The 23,940-nt window shown below is 36.5% G+C and overlaps 1 protein-coding gene across 4 annotated transcripts in view; it reads right to left on the reverse strand.

Annotated features, from left to right (window-relative positions):
• The window catches only part of S6KL (ribosomal protein S6 kinase like), a 598,861-nt gene that overhangs the window by 516,187 nt on the left and 58,734 nt on the right, over window positions 1-23,940 (reverse strand). For all 4 annotated transcript variants that reach the window (XM_089097759.1, XM_089097757.1, XM_089097758.1 and 1 more), the window contains exon 4: window positions 1,804-1,921. In XM_089097759.1, the coding sequence (XP_088953885.1) occupies window positions 1,804-1,921 (118 nt within the window). The remainder of the gene's footprint in view (window positions 1-1,803; window positions 1,922-23,940) is intronic.

A 23,940-nucleotide genomic window follows, 5' to 3' on the forward strand; every position in this document is an offset into this window, starting at 1 on the left:
TGAAGCTTGGGCGCTTCGAAAAGCGGATGAAGATTTGCTAGATGTTTTCCAGAGAAATTGCTTAAGGATTGTTGTGGGTACCCGGCTGACTGACCGTATTGCAAACAATAGGCTACATGAAAAATGTGATTCAATACCGCTCTCTAGGGCTATAATGAAAGAAATGTTGAGGTGGCTAGGGCACGTTGTGCGGATGAAGGATGACAGATTGCCGAAGATCGTTCTTTTCGGCCAACAGTCTAGGGCTAAACGGAAAGCAGATCGTCCTCGTCTAGGGTGAGAGGATGTTATAAAGAAAGATATAGAGGAAATGGAAATTCGTGGGCGGATGCAAAAAGGGAGGCTTTAAATAGATTGGGATGGAGGAGGAGTGTACGTAGCTGTGTTGCCTCAGGCGGCTTGGTGCTGCGGTGAGTTGTTAGTAGTAGTAGTAGTTGTAATACTAGAACAAAACACACTTCCAAATTACCTTTTCTCAAAAAAGAAAAAGCAAAACAGAAAGGGGTGAAAAAGGAATAGATATAAGAGGTGATAAGTCAGCATTTTCTATCAGATGCAATCATCAAATCAGCTGCAGTCCAGCTTTTAGAGGATAAGGTGCCACTTGAGTTTCATTCTAGATGGGGGAAAGAGTGAAATGTTTTCCTGGGTGAATGGTAGAGGGGACGGAGAGAGCATTGGAGAATGAGCCGGCTTCTATACTCTTTCCCTATTTTGACAACTGCACCTTTCGTGATACAAGATTCATGGCAAAATATCAGATGTCAACAATCACACACCCATGATGGGGCTTTGACCCTGTCCCTAAGAATAGAATCATTTTATTTTCGTTAATTTTTAGGAGTTCAAAGAAGATGGAAAGAAAATAAATGGCTGCAAAATCTAATGAGAACTGAATTTGACTCTAGATGTCTTTTATAAGAAAACGAGGAAGAAGCAGAAGAGATAAAACAGAGTTCGAATACGATAGAAAGCAATTTAAATAAGATAGATAACAAACAAATGGCTGCAAAATCTAAAGGTAATCAGAATTTGACAATAGGTGTTTTTTTAGAAGACAAGGAAAAAGAAGAAGAAACGATAAAACGTATTTCGGATCCTATACAGAGACACCATACGGTGACCATTAATTTTTCTGGGAATTCGAAGAAGACTGAAAGCTAATAAATGGCTACAAAATCTAATAGGAATCAGATTATGACTCAAGGAGTTTTTAGAATACGAGGAAGAAGAAGAATAAGAGGCGATAAAACGTATTTCAGATCCTAGACAGAGACATCATACGGTTACCGTAGACATGGCAGGAATCTTATTTTGATATGAACAAATAAGAAAATATAGAGATATATTCCAATAACTTTTGTACATATTTGAAATATAAATAGACGGAAACCCATACCATACGCTCAGGGATGAGTAAGACTGCAAATATCAACAAAAATTCTCATTATTTCAGGTAACAGTGTTTTTTGTAGATGTTACCATAGAGAATATTTAGTAAGAATAGTTTTTATCAGACTATAATTTTATAAATAAAAAATTGGATTAGTGACAATTCCCATCGCTCAAATTTAATCTTATTTATAAGAAAATTTATAAAAAAATTTAATTTTTTTATAAAAAATTCTTATAAAAAAGTTTTTTATAAAAAAAATATATATGTAAAGATTTTATAAAAAAAAATCTTATTTTTTCCTTCTTCAAAATAGCACATTGCTTATGCAGGACAAGATCAAACAAACCCATCATACATCAAAAATCAAAAAATACATCAAAAATGAGACGTCAAAAGCCACAACTCACCGAATAGGATTCCTTGTAGTGACCACTTCTTAGTTTGAATTCTCCAAGAAAAATAGCTTCAAAATATGCAATTGGCCACCTTGTATCTCCAGTGTTCCTAGGAGCTCCCGCAGATAAACTGAAAAGAAAGATTCACTAATATTAAAAAATATTAAGGTTCTCAATTATCATAATCAGCTGAAAAAAAGACATGGCCACACATAAATTACTATTGCCGCTACTACTAGCAATTCGCTGCAACATCAAGCCAACTGAGGCCTATACATCTGTGTATGCTCCTTCTTCACCCAATCTATCCAAAGTTTCAACTTTGTCCCTTCCTTGAGCTTCCATTATTTTGTAAATCCTTCCTAATGACCTCCTTCCCTCCCATTTGAGGACGACTAGCTTTTATTTTGGTGCTGGAAGGGTAACCAGACATCCCAATCTTAGGCAAGCTTTTGGAGCTACACGTAGATTCGAATCTATCATCCAAAATTCATTGACCCCGCAAGAAAAAAGATCCAGTTAGGAACACAAGTATAATCTCATGACCAATTAATATTTACTAAAAAAAATACTACCCCTCTCTATTTTATTAGTGTTTTTGTATCTAATCACTGTATTTCTTAATTTTTCACGCTCAGAATAATAGGCCATATCTAAAATATTTTTAATTTTACATAAGACTAAGAATTTCTAAGCTTTTTACAAGAGGATTATTTTACCTATAAACAGAAAATTACTTTTAAACAAATTATCGAGCCCAGCAGAATAGTTTGGCTTCATTTTGTTATCCAATTAACGCAACTGTTTTACTTGTTCTTCGAATTCCAAGTACTAAAACTTGGGGTTGTGCCAAGGTACGGAAAAATACGAAAACATTAAACACACCGATAAGATTGAACTAAAATTTTGCCAATGAAAATTCGCCTGTCTCCATCATAGTCACTCTTTTCTTGTTTGTCAGTTTCCTTTCAAGCCTCTCATTCATCTCTGTAAATGCACCCGTCCTTTGTAGTTACTCTCTTTTTGTGCGTCAGTTTCCTTTCAAGCCTCTCATTCCTCTCTGTAAATGCACCCGTCCTTCATAGTTACTCTATTCTTGTGCATCAGTTTACTTTCAAGCCTCTCATTCCTCTCTGTAAATGCACCCGTCCTTCGTAGTTACTCTCTTCTTGTGCGTCAGCTTACTTTCAAGCCTCTCATTCCTCTCTGTAAATGCACCCGTCCTTCGTAGTTACTCTCTTCTTGTGCGTCAGCTTACTTTCACGCCTCACCTTCCTCTCTGTAAATGAACCCGTCCTTCGTAGTTACTCTCTTCTTGTGCGTCAGTTTACTTTCAAGCGTCTCATTCCTCTCTGTAAATTAACCCGTCCTTCGTAATTACTCTCTTCTTGTGCGTCAGCTTACTTTCAAGCCTCTCATTCCTCTCTGTAAATGTACCCGTCCTTCGTAGTTACTCTCTTCTTGTGCGTCAGTTTACTTTCAAGCCTCTCATTCCTCTCTGTAAATGCACCCGTCCTTCGTAGTTACTCTCTTCTTGTGCGTCAGATTACTTTCAAGCCTCTCATTCCTCTCTGTAAATGCATCCGTCCTTCGTAGTTACTCTCTTCTTGTGCATCAGCTTACTTTCAAGCCTCTCATTCCTCTCTGTAAATGCACCCGTCGTTCGTAGTTACTCTCTTCTTGCGCGTCAGCTTACTTTCAAGCCTCTCATTCCTCTCTGTAAATTCACCCGTCCTTCGTTGTTACTCTCTTCTTGTGCGTCAGTTTACTTTCAAGCCTCTCATTCCTCTCTGTAAATGCACCCGTCCTTCATAGTTACTCTCTTCTTGTGCGTCAGTTTACTTTCAAGCCTCTTATTCCTCTCTGTAAATGCACCCGTCCTTCGTAGTTACTCTCTTCGTGTGCGTCAGTTGACTTTCAAGCCTTCCATTCCTCTCTGTAAACGCACCCGTCCTTCGTTGTTACTCTCTTCTAGTGCGTCAGTTAACTTTCAAGCCTCTCAGTACTCTCTGTAAATTCACCCGTCCTTCATAGTTACTCTCTTCTTGTGCGTCAGTTGACTTTCAAGCCTTCCATTCCTCTCTGTAAACGCACCCGTCCTTCGTAGGTACTCTCTTCTTGTGCGTCAGATTACTTTCAAGCCTCTCATTCCTTTCTGTAAATGCACCCGTCCTTCGTAGTTACTCTCTTCTTGTGCGTCAGCTTACTTTCAAGCCTCTCATTCCTCTCTGTAAATGCACCCGTCCTTCGTAGTTACTCTCTTCTTGTGCGTCAGTTTACTTTCAAGCCTCTCATTCCTCTCTATAAATGCACCCTTCCTTCGTAGTTACTCTCTTCGTGTGCGTCAGTTTACTTTCAAGCCTCCCATTCCTCTCTGTAAACGCACCCGTCCTTCGTAGTTACTCTCTTCTTGTGCGTCAGTTTACTTTCAAGCCTCTCATTCCTCTCTGTAAATGCACCCGTCCTTCGTAGTTCCTCTCTTCTTGTGCGTCAGTTTACTTTCAAGCCTTACATTCCTCTCTGTAAACGCACCCGTCCTTCGTAGTTACTCTCTTATTGTGCGTCAGATTACTTTCAAGCCTCTCATTCCTGTCTGTAAAGGCACCCGTCCTTCGTAGTTACTCTATTCTTGTGCGTCAGGTTACTTTCAAGCCTCTCATTCCTCTCTGTAAATGCACCCGTCCTTCGTAGTTACTCTCTTCTTGTGCGTCAGTTTACTTTCAAGCCTCTTATTCCTCTCTGTAAATGCACCCGTCCTTCGTAGTTACTCTCTTCGTGTGCGTCAGATTACTTTCAAGCCTGTCATTCCTCTCTGTAAATGCACCCGTCCTTCGTAGCTACTCTCTTCTTGTGCGTCAGTTTACTTTCAAGCCTCTTATTCCTCTCTGTAAATGCACCCGTCCTTAGTAGTTACTCTCTTTTTGTGCGTCAGTTTCCTTTCAAGCCTCTTATTCCTCTCTGTAAATGCACCCGTCCTTCATAGTTACTCTCTTCTTGTGCATCAGTTTACTTTCAAGCCTCTCATTCCTCTCTGTAAATGCACCCGTCCTTCGTAATTACTCTCTTCTTGTGCGTCAGATTACTTTCAAGCCTCTCATTCCTCTCTGTAAATGCACCCGTCCTTCGTAGTTACTCTCTTCTTGTGCGTCAGTTTACTTTCAAGCCTCTCATTCCTCTCTGTAAATGCACCCGTCCTTCGTAGTTACTCTATTCTTGTGCGTCAGTTTACTTTCAAGCCTCTCATTCCTCTCTGTAAATACACCCGTCCTTCGTATTTACTCTCTTCTTGTGCTTCAGCTTACTTTCAAGCCTCTCATTCCTCTCTGGAAATGCACCCGTCCTTCGTAGTTTCTCTCTTCTTGTGCTTCAGTTTACTTTCAAGCCTCTTAGTCCTCTATGTAATTGCACCCGTCCTTCGTAGTTACTCTATTCTTGTGCGTCAGATTACTTTCAAGCCTCTCATTCCTCTCTGTAAATACATCCGTCCTTCGTAATTACTCTCTTCTTGTGCATCAGCTTACTTTCAAGCCTCTCATTCCTCTCTGTAAATGCACCCGTCGTTCGTATTTACTCTCTTCTTGCTCGTAAGCTTACTTTCCATCCTCACATTACTCTCTGTAAATTCACCCGTCCTTCGTTGTTACTCTCTTCTTGTGCGTCAGTTTACTTTCAAGCCTCTCATTCCTCTCTGTAAATTCACCCGTCCTTCATAGTTACTCTCTTCTTGTGCGTCAGCTAACTTTCAAGCCTCTCATTCCTCTCTGTAAATGCACCCGTCCTTCGTAGTTACTCTCTTCTTGTGCGTCAGATGACTTTCAAGCCTTACATTCCTCTCTGTAAACGCACCCGTCCTTCGTAGTTACTCTCTTCTTGTGCGTCAGTTTACTTTCAAGCCTCTCATTCCTCTCTGTAAATGCACCCGTCCTTCGTAGTTACTCTCTTCTTGTGCGTCAGCTTACTTTCAAGCCTACCATTCCTCTCTGTAAACGCACCCGTCCTTCGTAGTTACTCTCTTCTTGTGCGTCAGCTTACTTTCAAGCCTCTCATTCCTCTCTCTAAATGCATCCGTCATTCTTAGTTACTCTCTTCTTGTGCGTCAGCTTACTTTCAAGCCTCACATTCCTCTCTGTAAATGCACCCGTCCTTTGTAGTTACTCTCTTCTTGTGAGTCAGTTGACTTTCAAGCCTCATATTCCTCTCTGTAAATGCACCCGTCCTTCGTAGTTACTCTCTTAGTGTGCGTCAGTTTACTTTCAAGCCTCACATTCCTCTCTGTAAACGCACCCGTCCTTCGTAGTTACTCTCTTCTTGTGCGTCAGTTTACTTTCAAGCCTCTTATTCCTCTCTGTAAATGCACCCGTCCTTCGTAGTTACTCTCTTCGTGTGCGTCAGTTTACTTTCAAGCCTCCCATTCCTCTCTGTAAACGCACCCGTCCTTCGTAGTTACTCTCTTCTTGTGCGTCAGCTTACTTTCAAGCCTCTCATTCCTCTCTGTAAATGCACCCGTCCTTCGTAGTTACTCTCTTCTTGTGCGTCAGATTACTTTCAAGCCTCTCATTCCTCTCTGTAAATGCACCCGTCCTTCGTAGTTACTCTCTTCTTGTGCGTCAGTTTACTTTCAAGCCTCTTATTCCTCTCTGTAAATGCACCCGTCCTTCGTAGTTACTCTCTTCGTGTGCGTCAGTTTACTTTCAAGCCTCCCATTCCTCTCTGTAAATGCACCCGTCCTTCGTAGCTACTCTCTTCTTGTGCGTCAGTTTACTTTCAAGCCTCTTATTCCTCTCTGTAAATGCACCCGTCCTTCGTAGTTACTCTCTTCTTGTGCGTCAGTTTACTTTCAAGCCTCCCATTCATCTCTGTAAACGCACCTGGCAGAAAAATACCCCCTGGAGCACTATTATGAGTAAAAATTGTTTTTATAAAAGTTGTTCAAACTTTTTCATTTCATTTAAAGGTCCTCTGAAGGCATTTTCAGTCTCCGTATAGTCAGAGGCTATATGTAGTGAAAATTATTTTCGGACATATATTTGAAGTTTATGTAGAATGATTTTTCTAGAGAACCAAGGACACTGAAAAGAAAATCTGACTGTTAGATTTTGTTAAGTCAATGTTCAATGGGTTTATCGACAAAAAAGAATCTCACATAACTATAAACATCTCAATTCATTCCTAAATATCGAAAACCACAATATTTAAGATATTGTTATATCAGGGGAAATTTATACAACCATATATATTTTAAAACTTTTAGAGGATCAGTAATCCAACTTCAAGTGAAAAAGACTTAAATTACATGCAGGCAATCCTTGGGTGTAGCGGTCGTCAAATTTACAAAAAAAAAAGAAACTTGGGTAAAAAATCAGCAAAAACATAAGCTAAATACAAGTGAGACCAAACATAAGCTAAAGGCAATGGGAGACCACGGAATCAATTGGAGAGGAAAAAGTCTCCTGGACTTAGATTATGCTGACGATTTATCCTAGATGAAAGTGTGAGCAAAATGAATGAACTTTTAGAGGTTTTGCAAGTTCACAGGGCAAGAAGAAGCTTGAAAATTAATGGTAAGGAGATTTAAGTCACTATGGCTAGGAATTAGCGAAGATAAAAAGGTGAAGTTGGGTAACGAAAAAACATATCAGGTGAACAGCGTTACTTACCTTGGTAGTATTATTAGTAAAGGTGGTGGGAGCAGTGGAGATGTTAAAAGTAGAATAGCCAAGGCTCAGGGTGTTTTTTCACAGATAAAAAATTTGGAAGAATAGGAAGATAGGTCTGCAAACTAAGATTAGAATATTAAAAGCTACAGTGATGACAGCGGTCAAATATGGCTCTGAAGCATGGGCGCTCCGAAAAGCGGATGAAGATTTGCTAGATATTTTCCAGAGAAATTGTTTACGGATTGTTCTGGGTACCCGGCTGACTGACCGTATTTCAAACAATAGGCTGTACGAAAAATGTGGTTCAATACCTCTCTCTAGGGCTATTATGAAAGAAAGGTTGAGGTGGCTAGGGCACGTTGTGCGAATGAAGGATGACAGATTGCTGAAGACTGTTCTTTTTGGCCAACCGTCTAGGACTAAACGGAAAGCAGGTCGTCCTCGTCTGGCATGGGAGGACGTCATAAAGAAATATTTAAAGGAAATGGGAACTTCGTGGGATGGTGTAAAAAGGGAGGCTTTGAATAGATTGGGATGGAGGAGGAGCGTGCGTGGCTGTGTTGGCCTCAGGCGGCTCGGTGATGCGGGGAGTTGCTAGTAGTAGTAGTACTAGTAGTAAATACAAGTGACAATAAACAGCTTAAAAATATGCAGCTTTCCTTTAAGACATAAATATTCTTGCGAATAAGGAGATGGTTAGTCGGTATAATTTTATAAATGAAAAGCGTTAGTTCTACTTTTTTATGAAAGACTTTTAATAAAAAAAAAAACATTGCCATCTTTCTTTTTGCCCCAAAATAGACGTGGCCAAGTAGATGACTAGCGAGTAGCCATTCAAACCGCTTAAAAGTTAGCGCTTCACTGAGAAAAATTAAGCAATCCGGCGGCGACCCAATAATTAGATTTTTGTTCATAATTTAATTTTAAGTGCGAAAGACTTACATTAGTTAATTTTTGATCATAGTGGGTGTTAATTTACAAAAAAAAGAAACGTGGGTAAAAAATCAGCTAAATACGTATAACACCAAACAACTTAAGACAGTGCAGCTTTCCATTGAAGGTGTCATTGTTTTTGGGAATATGCAGATTGTTAATCTCTAGAATTTTATATATGAAAAGCGTTAATTCTAACTTTTGCATTAAAAGCTCGAATAAAAGACACTGCCAACTGATTTTTTACTGACCCAAAGTAGATGTCATAAATAAACCACTTCGCCATACATACAAACCGCTGAAAAAGTTAGCATTTCACTAAGAAACATTAAGAAAAACTAAGTGCTCTAGTGGCAACCCAATAATTAGTTACTGGTAAGAATGCAGCAAACCATAAAAGGTAGATTACTTTAACCATATTCTTCATAAATAGCTTGTACATATGTTGTCAACCAAGTCAAAGAAAAAAAAAAAATACATTGATATGGTGACTTTTTGAATCTTTATTTTCCGTTGCCAAAATTTAAGCATTATATTGCCCTTTGTTTCTTTTTTTACTTTTTTTTGTAAGTGGAAATGTGATTTGCTACCAATAAAATACAAATAGTAATTAACCAGTAGCATAACAAAAGCTACGGGGGATATTCAATACAAGTCGTGTCTTTCCCGTAACCAAGCACAAGTCACAAATATCCAGGAAAGCAAAGCTGGCTTATAAGACCATCAAGGGAAAAATATCACAATTATCAACTGAAAAAAGCAAATAAAATATAATAAATATAGAAAATGAAAATAGAATACTCATTTTAAGTCCTAAAATTATTCAAGAGAATAGGATAAATAAAAATAAATTAAATTCATGAAGAATTATTCTAAGAGTCAAGGATTGGAGGATGAAATAAAATGTCAAATTTATTTTTTTCACAATCGAACACAAACCTAACTTTATATTCTATTCTTTATAATGGCTATTTGTGCTTCAGACAGTACTTTAGGGCAGTACTTGAGAACACTAAGAAAGTATTTTTGGCTAAAGATTTTCAATGACAATGTTAAATTATTGCGCTCTTCCGTTTACAAAACGTATAATATTTTTTTTCTTTATTTTGTGAATCAGTAACATAATAAATCAATGATTTTTTTCAAAAATTTTCAGAATTATAACTGAGAGACCCAGTTACCGATGCAGGTTTAAGGAGACAATTCGGTTAAAAACAATATCTGCAATTTTAGTGATAATATGAAAAATTTTCATATTATTCTAAATATAACAGTTAAGTTTTTTTCAAATCAGAGGGAAAAGTGACACTATACAGTTCAAGAATATAAATTATCCTGAGTATCAAGGGCCTGACTCAAGCCTAAATGCTTCTAACAGTAAAAAAAAATTGAAAAAGCAATTCTTCTCTAAACTATACAATACGAAAGAAAATTTTTTTTAATTCTGTTAGTGATTGATATAACAAAAGCCGTTCACCAAAATGACCGGCAAGTCTCTAAAGCCTGCTTTGGATTTTTCGTCTATATTATCGTAAAACTTAACATATGTCACAAGCATATGTACAAGCGAATACACACATAGAATTAAATCCTTTCTTTACGAGCACTACATCTTCTCTCATTTACAAGACTGTTTCACTTTTTTATGAGGACTACTATATTACTGCAGTTTAAAAACAAATTAAAAGCCTGTCTTGTAACATTATCTTAACTTAATTACTCCGGAAGCGGCCATTCCAGAGTTCGTTCCGGTAAGAATGCCTTCCCAAAAGATTGACGAGGACATAATGATTGAGCAATTTCTTTTTTAATCTTATTTATCCTTTCAGCTTTTTTGTTTTTTTTTTCTTCTTCTTGTTCTATAGAAGTGTTTGTATTAAAATAGAAACAAGTAATTAATGGGCCTGAGAATTGTTCCTTTATTTGAGAGTAAATTCTCCAATACTTACAAATCCCTCGATCCTTTGGGAAGGAGTGAGCACAGAAGAATTTGATTTTTTTTTTACAATAATTGATTCGCCCAGATTTTTTTTTACGACAGTTTCCAGTTTCCTTTTACGATACAATCGTTCGACGATCTAGTTGCGTTCGCTGACGAGTGTACCCTTGGCACTGCTGTTAAACCAGAGCGAGATATCTGCCTCAAAGGTCATTTTATTTGAGAAGGTAATTCATGGTTTGACACTAATTGCCTCGCCTCAAATGTTGTCATTTCGAGTTTTCTAGTATTATCATTAATACCTCACGCTTGCCCTCAACTTTCTGAAAATCGTATATCGGAGATTTCGTTCATTTTTTTCTAGAAAAGAAAATCCATTTTTGGCATACGTTTTATTATTTTTAAACACTGGAGGAAATATACATTTTTTAGGGAAGTGTGAGGGGGGCTTTTAAAGGAAACCTATAAATCAGTATGTCCGGTTCCTATGTATTTTTTTATAACCGTCTCTCCTTCACGCATCATAGTGCATGCGATGTATTTACCCGTGATGCAACGAAGTAGACTTGTACTTATACTGAAGGATCAACAAAGATATAACGAGAGCGACAATTTGAATTAATGGTTTAGACGTAAATTTTTTAACGAAAAGGACTGTTCTTCAAAAACCAAATAAAACAGCGTTATATCTGATACAACAGGTTGATTCGTCACTTTCACTCCATAATCTTGATGAGTCATGTTGTTCGATTTTTCTCCATAAATTTTAAATTCTCAACTACTATATTTTCTATAACTATCTTTTTAGGCGGATAGCACCAAGGAATACCAGGAGAAAAGCAATTGGTGATTGTGACTTTTCGCCAACTGTTCGATTTGATTTTCTGCGAAAAAATACATAGTTTTTTTTCTCTCTATCTCTTTCTCAAATTTATTAAAGAGTAAATTCCAAATTTCTATTGTTATTGGTAATTTCAATTATTTCTTTATCTGTGGTAGTATCCAGCAGTTCGTGGTAACGAACTGCAAGTAAGGAGCGACCCGGCTCAATGGTAACCGAAACTGTAGAAAACGGAATTTTGATACCAATAGACACATCAAAAGAATCAGATTTTAAGGTTGATTTCAAATATATAAGTTTCATCAAGTTTAAAACTACTTATCAAAAGTTACGCGCCTGAGAAAATTTGGCAAAGACCATGGGGCAAAGAAAATAGGGCAAAGACCTTCTAAAAGTTATAAAACCTTAATGAAAATCACACCATCATATTCAGTGTATCAGATAACCCTACTGCAGAAGTTTCAAGCTCTTATCCACAAAAATGTGGAATTTGGCTTTTTTTTTGCCAGAAGAAAGATCACGGATGCGTGTTTATTTGTTTTTTGTTTTTTTTCCCCAGGGGTGATCGTATCGACACAGTGGTCCTAGAATATCACGGGAGGGCTCATTTGAACGGAAATTAAAAGTTCGAGTGCCCTTTTTAAGTGACCAAAAAATGGAGGGCAACTAGGCCCCCTCCCACGCTCATTTTTTTCCCAAAGTCTCCCGATCAAAATTTTGAGATAGCCATTTTGTTCAACATGGTCAAAAATATGATAACTATATCTTTTAGGATGACTTATTCTCCCGAAGTCCGCGGAGGGAGGGCTGAAAGTTATGAACTTTACCCAATGTTAACATATAGTATTGGTTATTGGGAAGTATACAGACGTTTTCAGGGGGGATTTTTTCTGGTAGTGGGGGGGGAGTGGGTCTGGGGTTATGTCGGAGGATCTTTCCACGAAGGAAGTTTTCATGGGGGAAGGGACATTGCTATGAAGGGGGTGCCGGATTTCCCAGCATTATTTAAAAAAAAGATCAGAAATTATATATATATATATATATATATATATATATATATATATATATATATATATATATATATATATATATATATATATATATATATATATATATATATATATATATATATATATAAAACAAGTTTTTCAACTGAAAGTAAGGAGCAACATCAAAACTTAAAACGAAAAAAAACATTAAGTATATGATTTGGTTCACCCCCTTCTCAATACCTCGCTCTTTAAGCCAAAGATTAGTTAGTACTTTCATAACAGCTATTTGTTCTAATTAACGGCCTTTGTGATTAAGAGGTCATTTTTAATGAATTGGAACAAAATTCGAACTTTAGCTTAAAGAGCAAGGTATTGACTAGGGGGCAAATCCCCTAATATACGTATTAAAAATCTATGAATATAGAAGTTCGTTACGTAAGTTAATTCGTAAGTGACGTATATTTATTACTAATAAAAACGTTCGTACATAAAATTAAACAGGTTTCGAGAAAGCCATTTAACCAAATAAAAGTAAAATTAATATTCAAATTTTGTCTTAATTATTCATGTACGGTGAGCCAAAATCAAAACCTGCATTAATTCAAAAACGTTCAAAAATTAAATAAAAAAAACAAATTTTTTTAACTGAAAGTAAGGAACGACGTTGAAACTTAAAACGAACAGAAATTATTCCATATATGAAAGAGGCCGTCCCCTCCTCAACGCCGCGCTCTTTCCGCTAAAGTTTGACTTTCTCACAACTTTATTTTTTTTTTAAACAATAAAAAACTTTAGCGTAAAGAGCGAGGCGTTGAGGAGGGGAAAGTCCGTTTAATATACGGAATAATTTCTGTTCGTTTTAAGTTTTAACGTCGTTCCTTACTTTCAGTTAAAAAAATCTTGTTTTTTTTTATTTAATAATACGAAGGCCCGAATCTACTCTGCCTTGGTAGCTAACATTATCCTACGCCCGTTAGAAACTTGGCCCACGACTCAAACGATGATGGTAGATACTGTCCAGACAAAATACCTCCGCAAAACAGCACACGTTAGATGATTTGACAGGGTATAAAACTTGAGAATCCTCCAATCTTTTAAACTGTCATTCTATCCGAGCAGCTCGAGTCTCGCTACTTGCAATGGTATGATCATATACTCTGTCTGTCTACTAAAATACCCGCCCGAGTCATTTTCGACTTTGATCCGAGTGCAAACTGTTGGGAACGCCCCAGAGGTAGACCACGCACAAAAGGGGCGGGCTGCAGCCCGGTCGACTGACTTTCTAGCTCCAATCATCGCTCAGGACAGACCTCTGTGGAGACTACTAATGGCACTGGTGTCTGGTTCTCTTTACGCTGGAGTTCTTGCCGAGCAGGAGCTTTAAGTCAAGTCAAGAATATAATGGATCCTTACTCTGTCTCCAGATGGATAGATGAATATTTTGTTAAAGTAACCTTGACTATATATTTAATTAATGAGGTCTAATGATTCCCACATTCAAGAAAGAGGAGAACCGTATGTGTCTAATTTCCTTTTGTTTTAATTTGCAGAATTGCTCAACCAAAGAAGATTACAATTAATTGGGTTTACTTTTATTGTTTGTCAGTTTGATTGTAATTCTATTGAACGAAACCAGCAAATAAGTATTAACTCTTAATAATTGTGTTTACAATTAACTCAATCTTGACGTGACGATACAACCAGATGCTTCACTTAATCAGCCGAATTCTGAAAAACTAGGCTTTACTGAGAAACCAGCATTCTTGATTTTTCTTGGAAATTAAAATTGTACACTATAATTTATTGGTTTCATGATGGGTGAAAGATTATTGAGAGCCTTACAAATTAGTCTTTTATTTTCTGCATGCTACTGAAGAACTTTCTGAAATTTTTGAACATTTTGAAATTTTTCATGCAACTGAAGGACTTTTAGAAATTCTTAAACATTTTGAAATTTTTCATGCTACTGAAGAATTTTTTTGAAATTTTTGAACATTTTGAAATTTTTCATGCTACTGAAGAACTTTTTGAAATTTTTGAATATTTTGAAATTTTTCATGCTACTGAAGAGCTTTTTGAAAATTTTGAACGTTTTGAAATTGTTCATGCTACTGAAGAACTTTTCGAAATTTTTGAACATTTTAAAATTGTTCATGCTACTGAAGAACTTTTTGAAATTTTTGAACATTTTGATATTTTTCATGCTATTGAAGAACTTTTTAAAATTTTTGAACATTCTGAAATTGTTCATGCTACTGAAGAACTTTTTGAAATTGTTGAACATTTTGAAATTTTTCATGCTACTGAATAACTTTTTGAACATTTTTGAACATTTTGAAATTGTTCATAATACTGAAGAGCTTTTTGAAATTTTTGAACACTGAAATTTTTCATGCTACTGAAGAACTTCAGGAAATTTTTGAACATTTTGAAATTTTTCATGATACTGAAGAACTGTTTGAAATTTTTGAACATTTTGAAATTTTTCATGCTACTGAAGATCTTTTTGAAATTGTTGAACATTTTGAAATTTTTCATACTACTGAAGAACTTTTTGAAATTTTTGAACATTTTGATATTTTTCATGCTATTGAAGAACTTTTTAAAATTTTTGAACATTCTGAAATTGTTGATGCTACTGAAGAACTTTTTGAAATTGTTGAACATTTTGAAATTTTTCATGCTACTGAAGAACTTTTTGAACATTTTTGAACATTTTGAAATTGTTCATAATACTGAAGAGCTTTTTGAAATTTTTGAACACTGAAATTTTTCATGCTACTGAAGAACTTTTTGAAATTTTTGAACATTTTGAAATTTTTCATGCTACTGAAGAACTTTTTGAAATTTTTGAACATTTTGAAATTTTTCATAATACTGAAGAGCTTTTTGAAATTTTTGAACATTCTGAAATTGTTCATGCTACTGAAGAACTTTTTGAAATTGTTGAACATTTTGAAATTTTTCATGCTACTGAAGAACTTTTTGAACATTTTTGAACATTTTGAAATTGTTCATAATACTGAAGAGCTTTTTGAAATTTTTGAACACTGAAATTTTTCATGCTACTGAAGAACTTCTTGAAATTTTTGAACATTTTGAAATTTTTCATGATACTGAAGAACTGTTTGAAATGTTTGAACATTTTGAAATTTTTCATGCTACTGAAGATCTTTTTGAAATTTTTGTAATTTTTGAAATTTTTCATGCTACTGAAGAATTTTTTGAAATTTTTGAACATAATGGAATTGTTCATGCTACTGAAGAACTTTTTGAAATTTTTCATGCTACTGAAGAACTTCTTGAAATTTTTGAACATTTTGAAATTTTTCATGCTGCTAAAGAACTTTTTGAAATTTTTCATGCTACTGAAGAACTTTTTGAAATTTTTGAACATTTTGAAATTTTTCATGCTACTGAAGAACTTTTTGAAATTTTTGAACATTTTGAAATTTTTCATGCTACTGAAGAACTTTTTGAAATTTTTGAACATTTTGATATTTTTCATGCTATTGAAGAACTTTTTAAAATTTTTGAACATTCTGAAATTGTTCATGCTACTGAAGAACTTTTTGAAATTGTTGAACATTTTGAAATTTTTCATGCTACTGAAGAACTTTTTGAACATTTTTGAACATTTTGAAATTTTTCATGCTACTGAAGAACTTTTTGAACATCTTGAAATTTTTCATGCTACTGAAGAACTTTTTGAAATTTTTAACATTTTTGAAATTTTTCATGCTACTGAAGAACTTTTTGTTTTGAAATTTTTCATGCTACCGAAGAATTTTTTGAAATTTTCGAACATTTTGAAATTTTTCATGCTACTGAAGAACTTTTTGAAATTTTTGAACATTTTGAAATTTTTCATGCTACTGAAAATTTTTGAAATTTTTGAACATTTTGAATTTTTTCATGCTACTGAAGAACTTTTTGAAATTTTTGAACATTTTGAAATTTTTCATGCTACTGAAGAACTTTTTGAAATTTATGAACATTTTGAAATTTTTCATGCTATTGAAGAACTTTTTGAAATTTTTGAACATTTTGAAATTTTTCATGCTACTGAAGAACTTTTTGAAATTCTTGGAAATTTTGAAATTTTTCATGCTACCGAAGGAGTTTTTGAAATTTTCGAACATTTTGAAATTTTTCATGCTACTGAAGAACTTTTTGAAATTTTTGAACATTCTGAAATTGTTCATGCTACTGAAGAACTTTTTGAAATTTTTGAACATTTTGAAATTTTTCATGCTACTGAAGAACTTTTTGAAATTCTTGGAAATTTTGAAATTTTTCATGCTACCGAAGAAGTTTTTGAAATTTTCGAACATTTTGAAATTTTTCATGCTACTGAAGAACTTTTTGAAATTGTTGAACATTTTGAAATTTTTCATGCTACTGAAGAACTTTTTGAACATTTTTGAACATTTTGAAATTGTTCATAATACTGAAGAGCTTTTTGAAATTTTTGAACACTGAAATTTTTCATGCTACTGAAGAACTTCTTGAAATTTTTGAACATTTTGAAATTTTTCATGATACTGAAGAACTGTTTGAAATTTTTGAACATTTTGAAATTTTTCATGCTACTGAAGATCTTTTTGAAATTTTTGTAATTTTTGAAATTTTTCATGCTACTGAAGAATTTTTTGAAATTTTTGAACATTTTGGAATTGTTCATGCTACTGAAGAACTTTTTGAAATTTTTCATGCTACTGAAGAACTTTTTGAAATTTTTGAACATTTTGAAATTTTTCATGCTGCTAAAGAACTTTTTGAAATTTTTCATGCTACTGAAGAACTTTTTGAAATTTTTGAACATTTTGAAATTTTTCATGCTACTGAAGAACTTTTTGAAATTTTTGAACATTTTGAAATTTTTCATGCTACTGAATAACTTTTTGAAATTTTTGAACATTTTGATATTTTTCATGCTATTGAAGAACTTTTTAAAATTTTTGAACATTCTGAAATTGTTCATGCTACTGAAGAACTTTTTGAAATTGTTGAACATTTTGAAATTTTTCATGCTACTGAAGAACTTTTTGAACATTTTTGAACATTTTGAAATTTTTCATGCTACTGAAGAACTTTTTGAAATTTTTGAACATTTTGAAATTTTTCATGCTACTGAAGAAGTTTTTGAACATCTTGAAATTTTTCATGCTACTGAAGAACTTTTTGAAATTTTTAACATTTTTGAAATTTTTCATGCTACCGAAGAAGTTTTTGAAATTTTCGAACATTTTGAAATTTTTCATGCTACTGAAGAACTTTTTGAAATTTTTGAACATTTTGAAATTTTTCATGCTACTGAAAATTTTTGAAATTTTTGAACATTTTGAATTTTTTCATGCTACTGAAGAACTTTTTGAAATTTTTGAACATTTTGAAATTTTTCCTGCTACTGAAGAACGTTTTTTCCTGGGGGCTGCTGAAGAAATTATATCCTGGGGGCATATAAGGTTTTTGTAGAAAGCATTGTCGTAGAAACTTCAAACAGGGCACATTTGATTGAAAATTGAAAAGGCTAATGCCCTTTTTAATAGTCGAAAGTGATTGGAAGGTAACTAACACCCCTTCCACGCCCACCATTTATCCAGACACATCCAACCAAAATTTTGAGATAGCCATTTTGTTCAAAGTAGTTGAGGTCCTGAATTTATATCTTTGAGGATGACACCCCCCCCCCCCCAGCCCTCAGGGTAAGGGTTGTAAGTTATACCCTGGGGGCATATAAAGTTTTTGTTGAAAGCTTTGTCGCAGAAATTTGAAAAGGGGCTCATTCGATTGGAAATTCAAAGGAAATTTTTGAGGATGACACTCCCCCCCCCCCCACAGCCCTCAAGGCAAGGGTTATAAGTCTTACTCTGGGGGCAAATGAGGTTTTTTTTATAGAAAGCGTGGGTCGTAGAAACTTCAAAAAGGGCGGCTCATTCGATTGGAACTTTTAAGAGCTAGTGCCCTTTTTAATAGTCAAAAGTGATTGGAGGGCAACTAACCCCCCTCTCACGCCGACCTTTTCCCCAAACACATCCAATCAAAATTTTTAGATAGATATTTAAGTCAACGTAGTTACAAGTTTTAGAAATTATGTCCTTTATAATGATAACCTTCTCAGAGCCCTCGGGGCAAGGTTGTAAGTTATGCCCTGGAGGCATATAAGGTTTTTATAGATAGCGATGTTGTAGAAAATTCAAAAAGGGCTCATCCGATTGAAAATAGAAGGGCCAGTACCCTTTTTAATAGTTGAAAGTGATTGGAGGATAACTAACACCCCTCTTACACCCACCATTTCCCCAAACACATCCAGTCAAAATTTTGAGATAGCCATTTTGTTCGAAGTAGTTAAAAAGTCTGTAAATTATGTTTTTGAGTATGACACTCCCCCCACAGCCCTCAGGGCAAGGGTTGTAAGTTATGCCTGGGGAGCATTTGAGTTTTTTTATAGAAAGCGTTGTCGTAGAAACTTCAAAAAGGGCTCATTCGATTGGAAATTGAAAGGGCCCCTCTCACGCCCACATTTCCCCAAACACATCCAATCAAAATTTTAAGATAGCTATTTTGTTCAACGTAGTTAAAAGGTCCGGAAATCGTGTCTTTGAGGATGAAACTCCCCCAGTGCCCTCAGGACAAGGGTTGTAAGTTTTGCCCTGGGGGCATGTAAGGTTTTTATAGAAAGTGTTGTCGTAGAAACTTCAAAAAGGCTCATTCACTTGGAAATTGAAAGGGATAGTGCCCTTTTAAAATTCGAAAGTGATTGGAGGGCAACTAACCCCCGTCTCAGGCTCACCATTTCCCAAAACACATCCAATCAAAATTTTTAGATAGCTATTTTTTTCAACGTAGTTGAAAGTCCTGGAAGTTATGTCTTTAAGGATGACAACCCCCTCAGAGCCCTCAGGGAAAGGGTTGTAAGTTATGCCCTGGGAGCATATAAGGATTTTATAGAAAGCGTTGTCGTAGAAACTTCATACAAATGAATGTTTACTGTTAGTTTAATATGCATATATTGATATTTAATAATCAAAATGTTAATATTATTTGATTTATTAAAGTTATAAAAGTAAAAACATCTATATTTTTTTCAGTAAAGTGCAAATTATGTTCTGGCCTTGGGAAGGCATAGGGGTTTTGAGCCCTACTCATGTTAATTTCTGCTCGTTTTGAGTTTGACTCGGTTATTTATTGTAATTTCTGTTCGTTTTGGGTTTCATTTATTTATTGATGCTGACTTGTAGTAGTTTCAAGCTTGGTAGATTATTTGATTTTATTTTTGCACATTGTTGGTTTAATGGAGTTCTTTACTTTTCTTTGAAAAACTTATTTTGTGGAAAAGTTGTTTTAATTAATTACAAAAGAAATCAAATAATTTTAAACAAAGCTGTTCATATCTTGATGGACTGCGCTAATTTTTGTGATTTAGTTGCTTTTAAAAATCATTTTGGTATTCTAATACAAGTCAGTTACGTGATCACCAGTCTTTATTACTGGTATGCAATGTTCAAAAGGTATTGCACCAGATTATTTCGTTCATGTATTTACTACTAATCCTAATTATCACTTGTATGCCACAAGAAATGCGGATAAGCTGGTGCAGAATCAAAAAACGATAAGTGAGGTCTGGCCATATATTTTCAACGACGTCCGTGTAGTCATCTGGAATTGCCTTCCAGACCGCATTAAAGGTTCTTAGACGGTTACACCATTTAAGTCAAAACGTAAAAATTAGGTCTTGATTGTGACACAGGATGAGACCATGTTGCTAATGAGCATTATGATTTTTTCTTCTCTGTCTTTTTTCTTCTTGTTCTTCTGACATTTCGCTCTTGTGCGTTTCTTGAATAGGTTTCTGAATCTTGTACGTTGACTTAATTAGTGTAATTTAATTAGTTAAGCCATCGCACACAGTTGAGCTTCTAGAAATGGTCGTTCCTTTGATTTATTTGTTTTATTGTTTGAATTGATGACCATTAGTATGTGCGGGGGGATGCAAGGGATAAGTCCGCGGAAAAATTTTATGTTAAAGGGGCAGGTTGTGTTAAATCAGTTTTCCTGATCTCTTTCATTTTCCAAACCATCTTTTGTCACCAAAGCGTGAAGATGTTCCCTTCCGCAATTTACCTAGTATTTCAGGACCGTGTGAATTGAATACGACATAATAGAAACTGGGACACCCTCGCCTGAGGCCATAAATACAGGTGGAGGAGGAGGAAGGCCCCTAAAATGTACACTCAACAAGGCCCACCGGCGTGTCCACACGTTTCGTGAGTTACAAACCTTCTCTCAGTAATGGGTTAAATTGCGTGGTGACGCACAACACCATCGTGGGAGGATCCTCTACAGGAGGAAAACTGGGGAAGGGCGTGAGATCCAGATCTATGGACAACGGCCTCTGCAAAGGGATGCCTCGACCCTTTCGGGGCACCTGTAAGACTGGGGACCTTGCGGTCAGCTCTATTCCCACTTGAGGAGTGGCACCCCTCGGGGAAATTATAGCCTAGTAAACGCCACAGCATTCGCAGGGAATTCTGATTAATGGATAACTAATTAATGGATAATTTTTCTGGGCTTGGTCTGTTTCGACAGGCGTTTTCGGGCTGAAAAACCTCTTCTTCGCTAATTTATCTACTAGGGGCTGCCTCCCCGTAGTAGAATAATATTTGTAGGCATGAATATATAATGAGTCGGAGGTAATGGACTTGAGAGTGTCTATGCAGGATTTCGACTCTTGTTGATAGAACAACATCAGCAAGTGCTGAAAACCATGTTGTGACCAACATGGGCCCAGGATTGCACAAAGACTCCATTCATACTGGAGGTCCCAGTGGCTTCTTGCTGTCCGGTTCTAAGCCGGCTTAAGAGTAGAAGTGACCCTAAAGCCCCCACGAGAACACCCTGCTGCCACCAACAACTTTTTTTAACACCATATATTGGCATAGAACCACGTGGTTTATGGTTTTTTGTCAATGAGAATGAAAAAACAGGAATTTTGTCACAGTTATGTATTTTTTCTTGGATGTTTATGTGTGTTGGTCGATTTATTTGATGTTTTTCATGAATGTTTAATGGTTTTTGTCAGTGAGAATGAAAAAACAGGAACTTTGTCACATTTATGGATGTCAACAGCAATTCATGTCTTTTATATGGTTTTCTCAGTGATAATGAAAAAACAGGAATTTTATCACATTGAAAAACATGAATTTTGTCACATTTATGATTGTTTTCTTGGATGGTTATTTGTGTTGATCGATTTATTTGATGTTTTTCTTGGATGTCAACATCAAATTATTGATGTTTTATGGTTTTTTTCAGTGAGAATTTGAAAAACAGGGTGACAGGACCACGTGGGGTATGGTTTTGTCACTGAGAATGAAAAAAAAGGAAATTTCTAACTTGGAAAAACAGGAACTTTCTCACTTGGAAAACCATAAACCACGTGGTCCTGTCACGAGTAGCACCTGAGAACTTGATTTACATAATCGCTAGGGGAAATTATTGATTCACGAAGGGGAGAATTAAGAAACATTAAGGCTTCTTTAATCTTAGGCCTGAGGGATAAACGTTCTTTAGGTCAGAGAGAAAAATTAATATTCTATTTTTAAATAGGGCTTCATTTATCTTTAGTGTCAGGAATTATAATTGACATCACTTGTTATCTTTGAATTATGAGGGAGTCTAAAGAGATATAATTTATATTTTTAAATACGTCTTCACGTAGATTTAAGTCGGAGAGATAAATTTATATTATAAAGAAATACTAATAGTTTAGCTAGGAAAATTTATGAGATGAAGAGATTAACGTAGGAAATGGTTTCCTAGAAATTTGAAATGCGTTAGCGCAGAGATGCCAAACAAAAGGAACACGCTGAAATTACGTTTAGGGATTATTTGGGCGAAACCGTTTTATCCATTTTATGGGATTATTTCGGCGAAACAGTTAGAGACATTTTGAAAGAAGATTTTAGGAAAGGTTTTAGAAGAGAATTTGAGGGTGAAACTCAGTGGTCGTTATAATACACAAGTTCCATTTGAACAGTGTTGTGAGGTCCTCTACCCCAACCCCAAAGGGTTCCGATCCCCCCCCACAACCCCCAAGGAAGCCCCCGGTACTCAAAGGTCCCCCCACCTCCCAAAGAGCCCCAACCCCCCCAACCCCCACCACCCACCCTCAAAGGCCCTCCCCAGGGCCTCAAAGGGCCCCCCGGACCCCCAAAGGGCACCCCGGACCCCAAAGGCCCGCCCCCGGTCCTCAAAGGTCCCCCGGGCTCCCAATGAGCCACCGGCACCCCCAAAGGCCCACCCAGACCCCCAAAGGCCATCCCCGGGCCCCCCAAAGGCCCATCGAGCTCCCAAAGGACCAACAGGGTCCCAAAGGCCCTACACCGGTCCCCAAATGTCCCCCAGGCCCCCAACTGTCCCCCGGACCCCCAAAGACCCTCCCCCGGCCCCCAAAGGGCCAACCGGCTCCCAAAGGACCAATCGGTCCTCAAGTGTCGCCCAGACTCCCAAAGGCCCCCCCCTGTGCCCCAAAGGCCCTCCCCCGGTCCCCAAAGGCCCCCCGGGCCCGAGGAGTGCCGCCGGGATGCGCCGGGGGCCAGGAAAGCGCCGCAGGATGTGCCGCAGGGATGCGCCGCGGGGGGTGCGCCGCAGGGAGGCACCGCAGGAAAGCGCCGCAGGATGCGCCGCAGGGATGCGCCGCAAAAAAAAAGTAAACTAAAAAGTAAAAATTTCGAAATGTTATCCCCCAAACGCCCTCCTCAGACCCCCAAAGGCTCTCCCCTGGTTCTCAAAGGTCCTCCGGGCTCCCAAAGGGCCAACCGGCCCCCCAAGGGCCCCCCAAACACCCTCCCTGGGCCCCCAAAAGAGTCCCCTCTCCATTTTTTTTAATACTTTTTTATGGCTTTATTATATCCTTTCTGAACAAGTTCCATTCATAATGTCATTCCTAAACCCATTTTCCAACCTCTAAGAGTCCCCTCCCCAATTCATAAATACTTTCTTGAATTTTTTAACATGGTATTTTTCTAACTTTTTTACGTATCTTAAAATGACATGAAATATGCTTACGGCTCTACCAATCATACTCTGTGCTTGTTCATGGACACGAAGCGGCTTTTCCACTGGTACTCTATGGCAGGTTATCGACACTACCGAGTTTATTGCATGCATTAAATCAGTATTTTTTACGCAGTGGAAGGATCAACACACAATTCATATCTGTAAAAAGTGAAGATGAATTATTCGACGAAAGTATGTGTACATGAAAAAATCATTGTCGTGTTGAACGCTGACAAGGAGAAATACCTGAACTATGAAACGAGTGCAAGCGGTAACACTATTGGAAATATATGCATGCGTTGTCATGACAGCGAGAAGTTAGATTTCTTTGTACTATCGAAATCATTCAAAATTGCTAAAGGTGGGTATGCGAGAGTGAGAGCACCAGAGATGATAGTTCTAAAGGAGAATGCCAACTTAAAAATAATTGTCGATGATCGGGGACAACTTCTAGCTAATGGTTCTGGTAGCACGATACCTATTGATAGATCCTATTCCCATCGTTCTGGTATTACTATTCAAATGAAAGCAAAGAAGAAAAGAAAAGGCCTACTGCTGCACTAGTGTAATAAATCATATCATGTCTACCTGCCAGAACTGCTATCTATGCAAAAATAATGTGACAATAGACAGTGAAATCGCAGGCAGAATAAAAAGGACATTAGCAGACAATATCATCAATGAATATAAAGATGAATTGACGGAAAGTGAAGCGCAAGTGTA

This window comes from Artemia sp. Qi Xiang Cuo, chromosome 12 (genome assembly GCF_049724085.1).
Source record: "Artemia sp. Qi Xiang Cuo chromosome 12, ASM4972408v1, whole genome shotgun sequence".
In the NCBI taxonomy this organism is placed as follows: Eukaryota; Metazoa; Arthropoda; class Branchiopoda; order Anostraca; family Artemiidae; genus Artemia; species Artemia sp. Qi Xiang Cuo.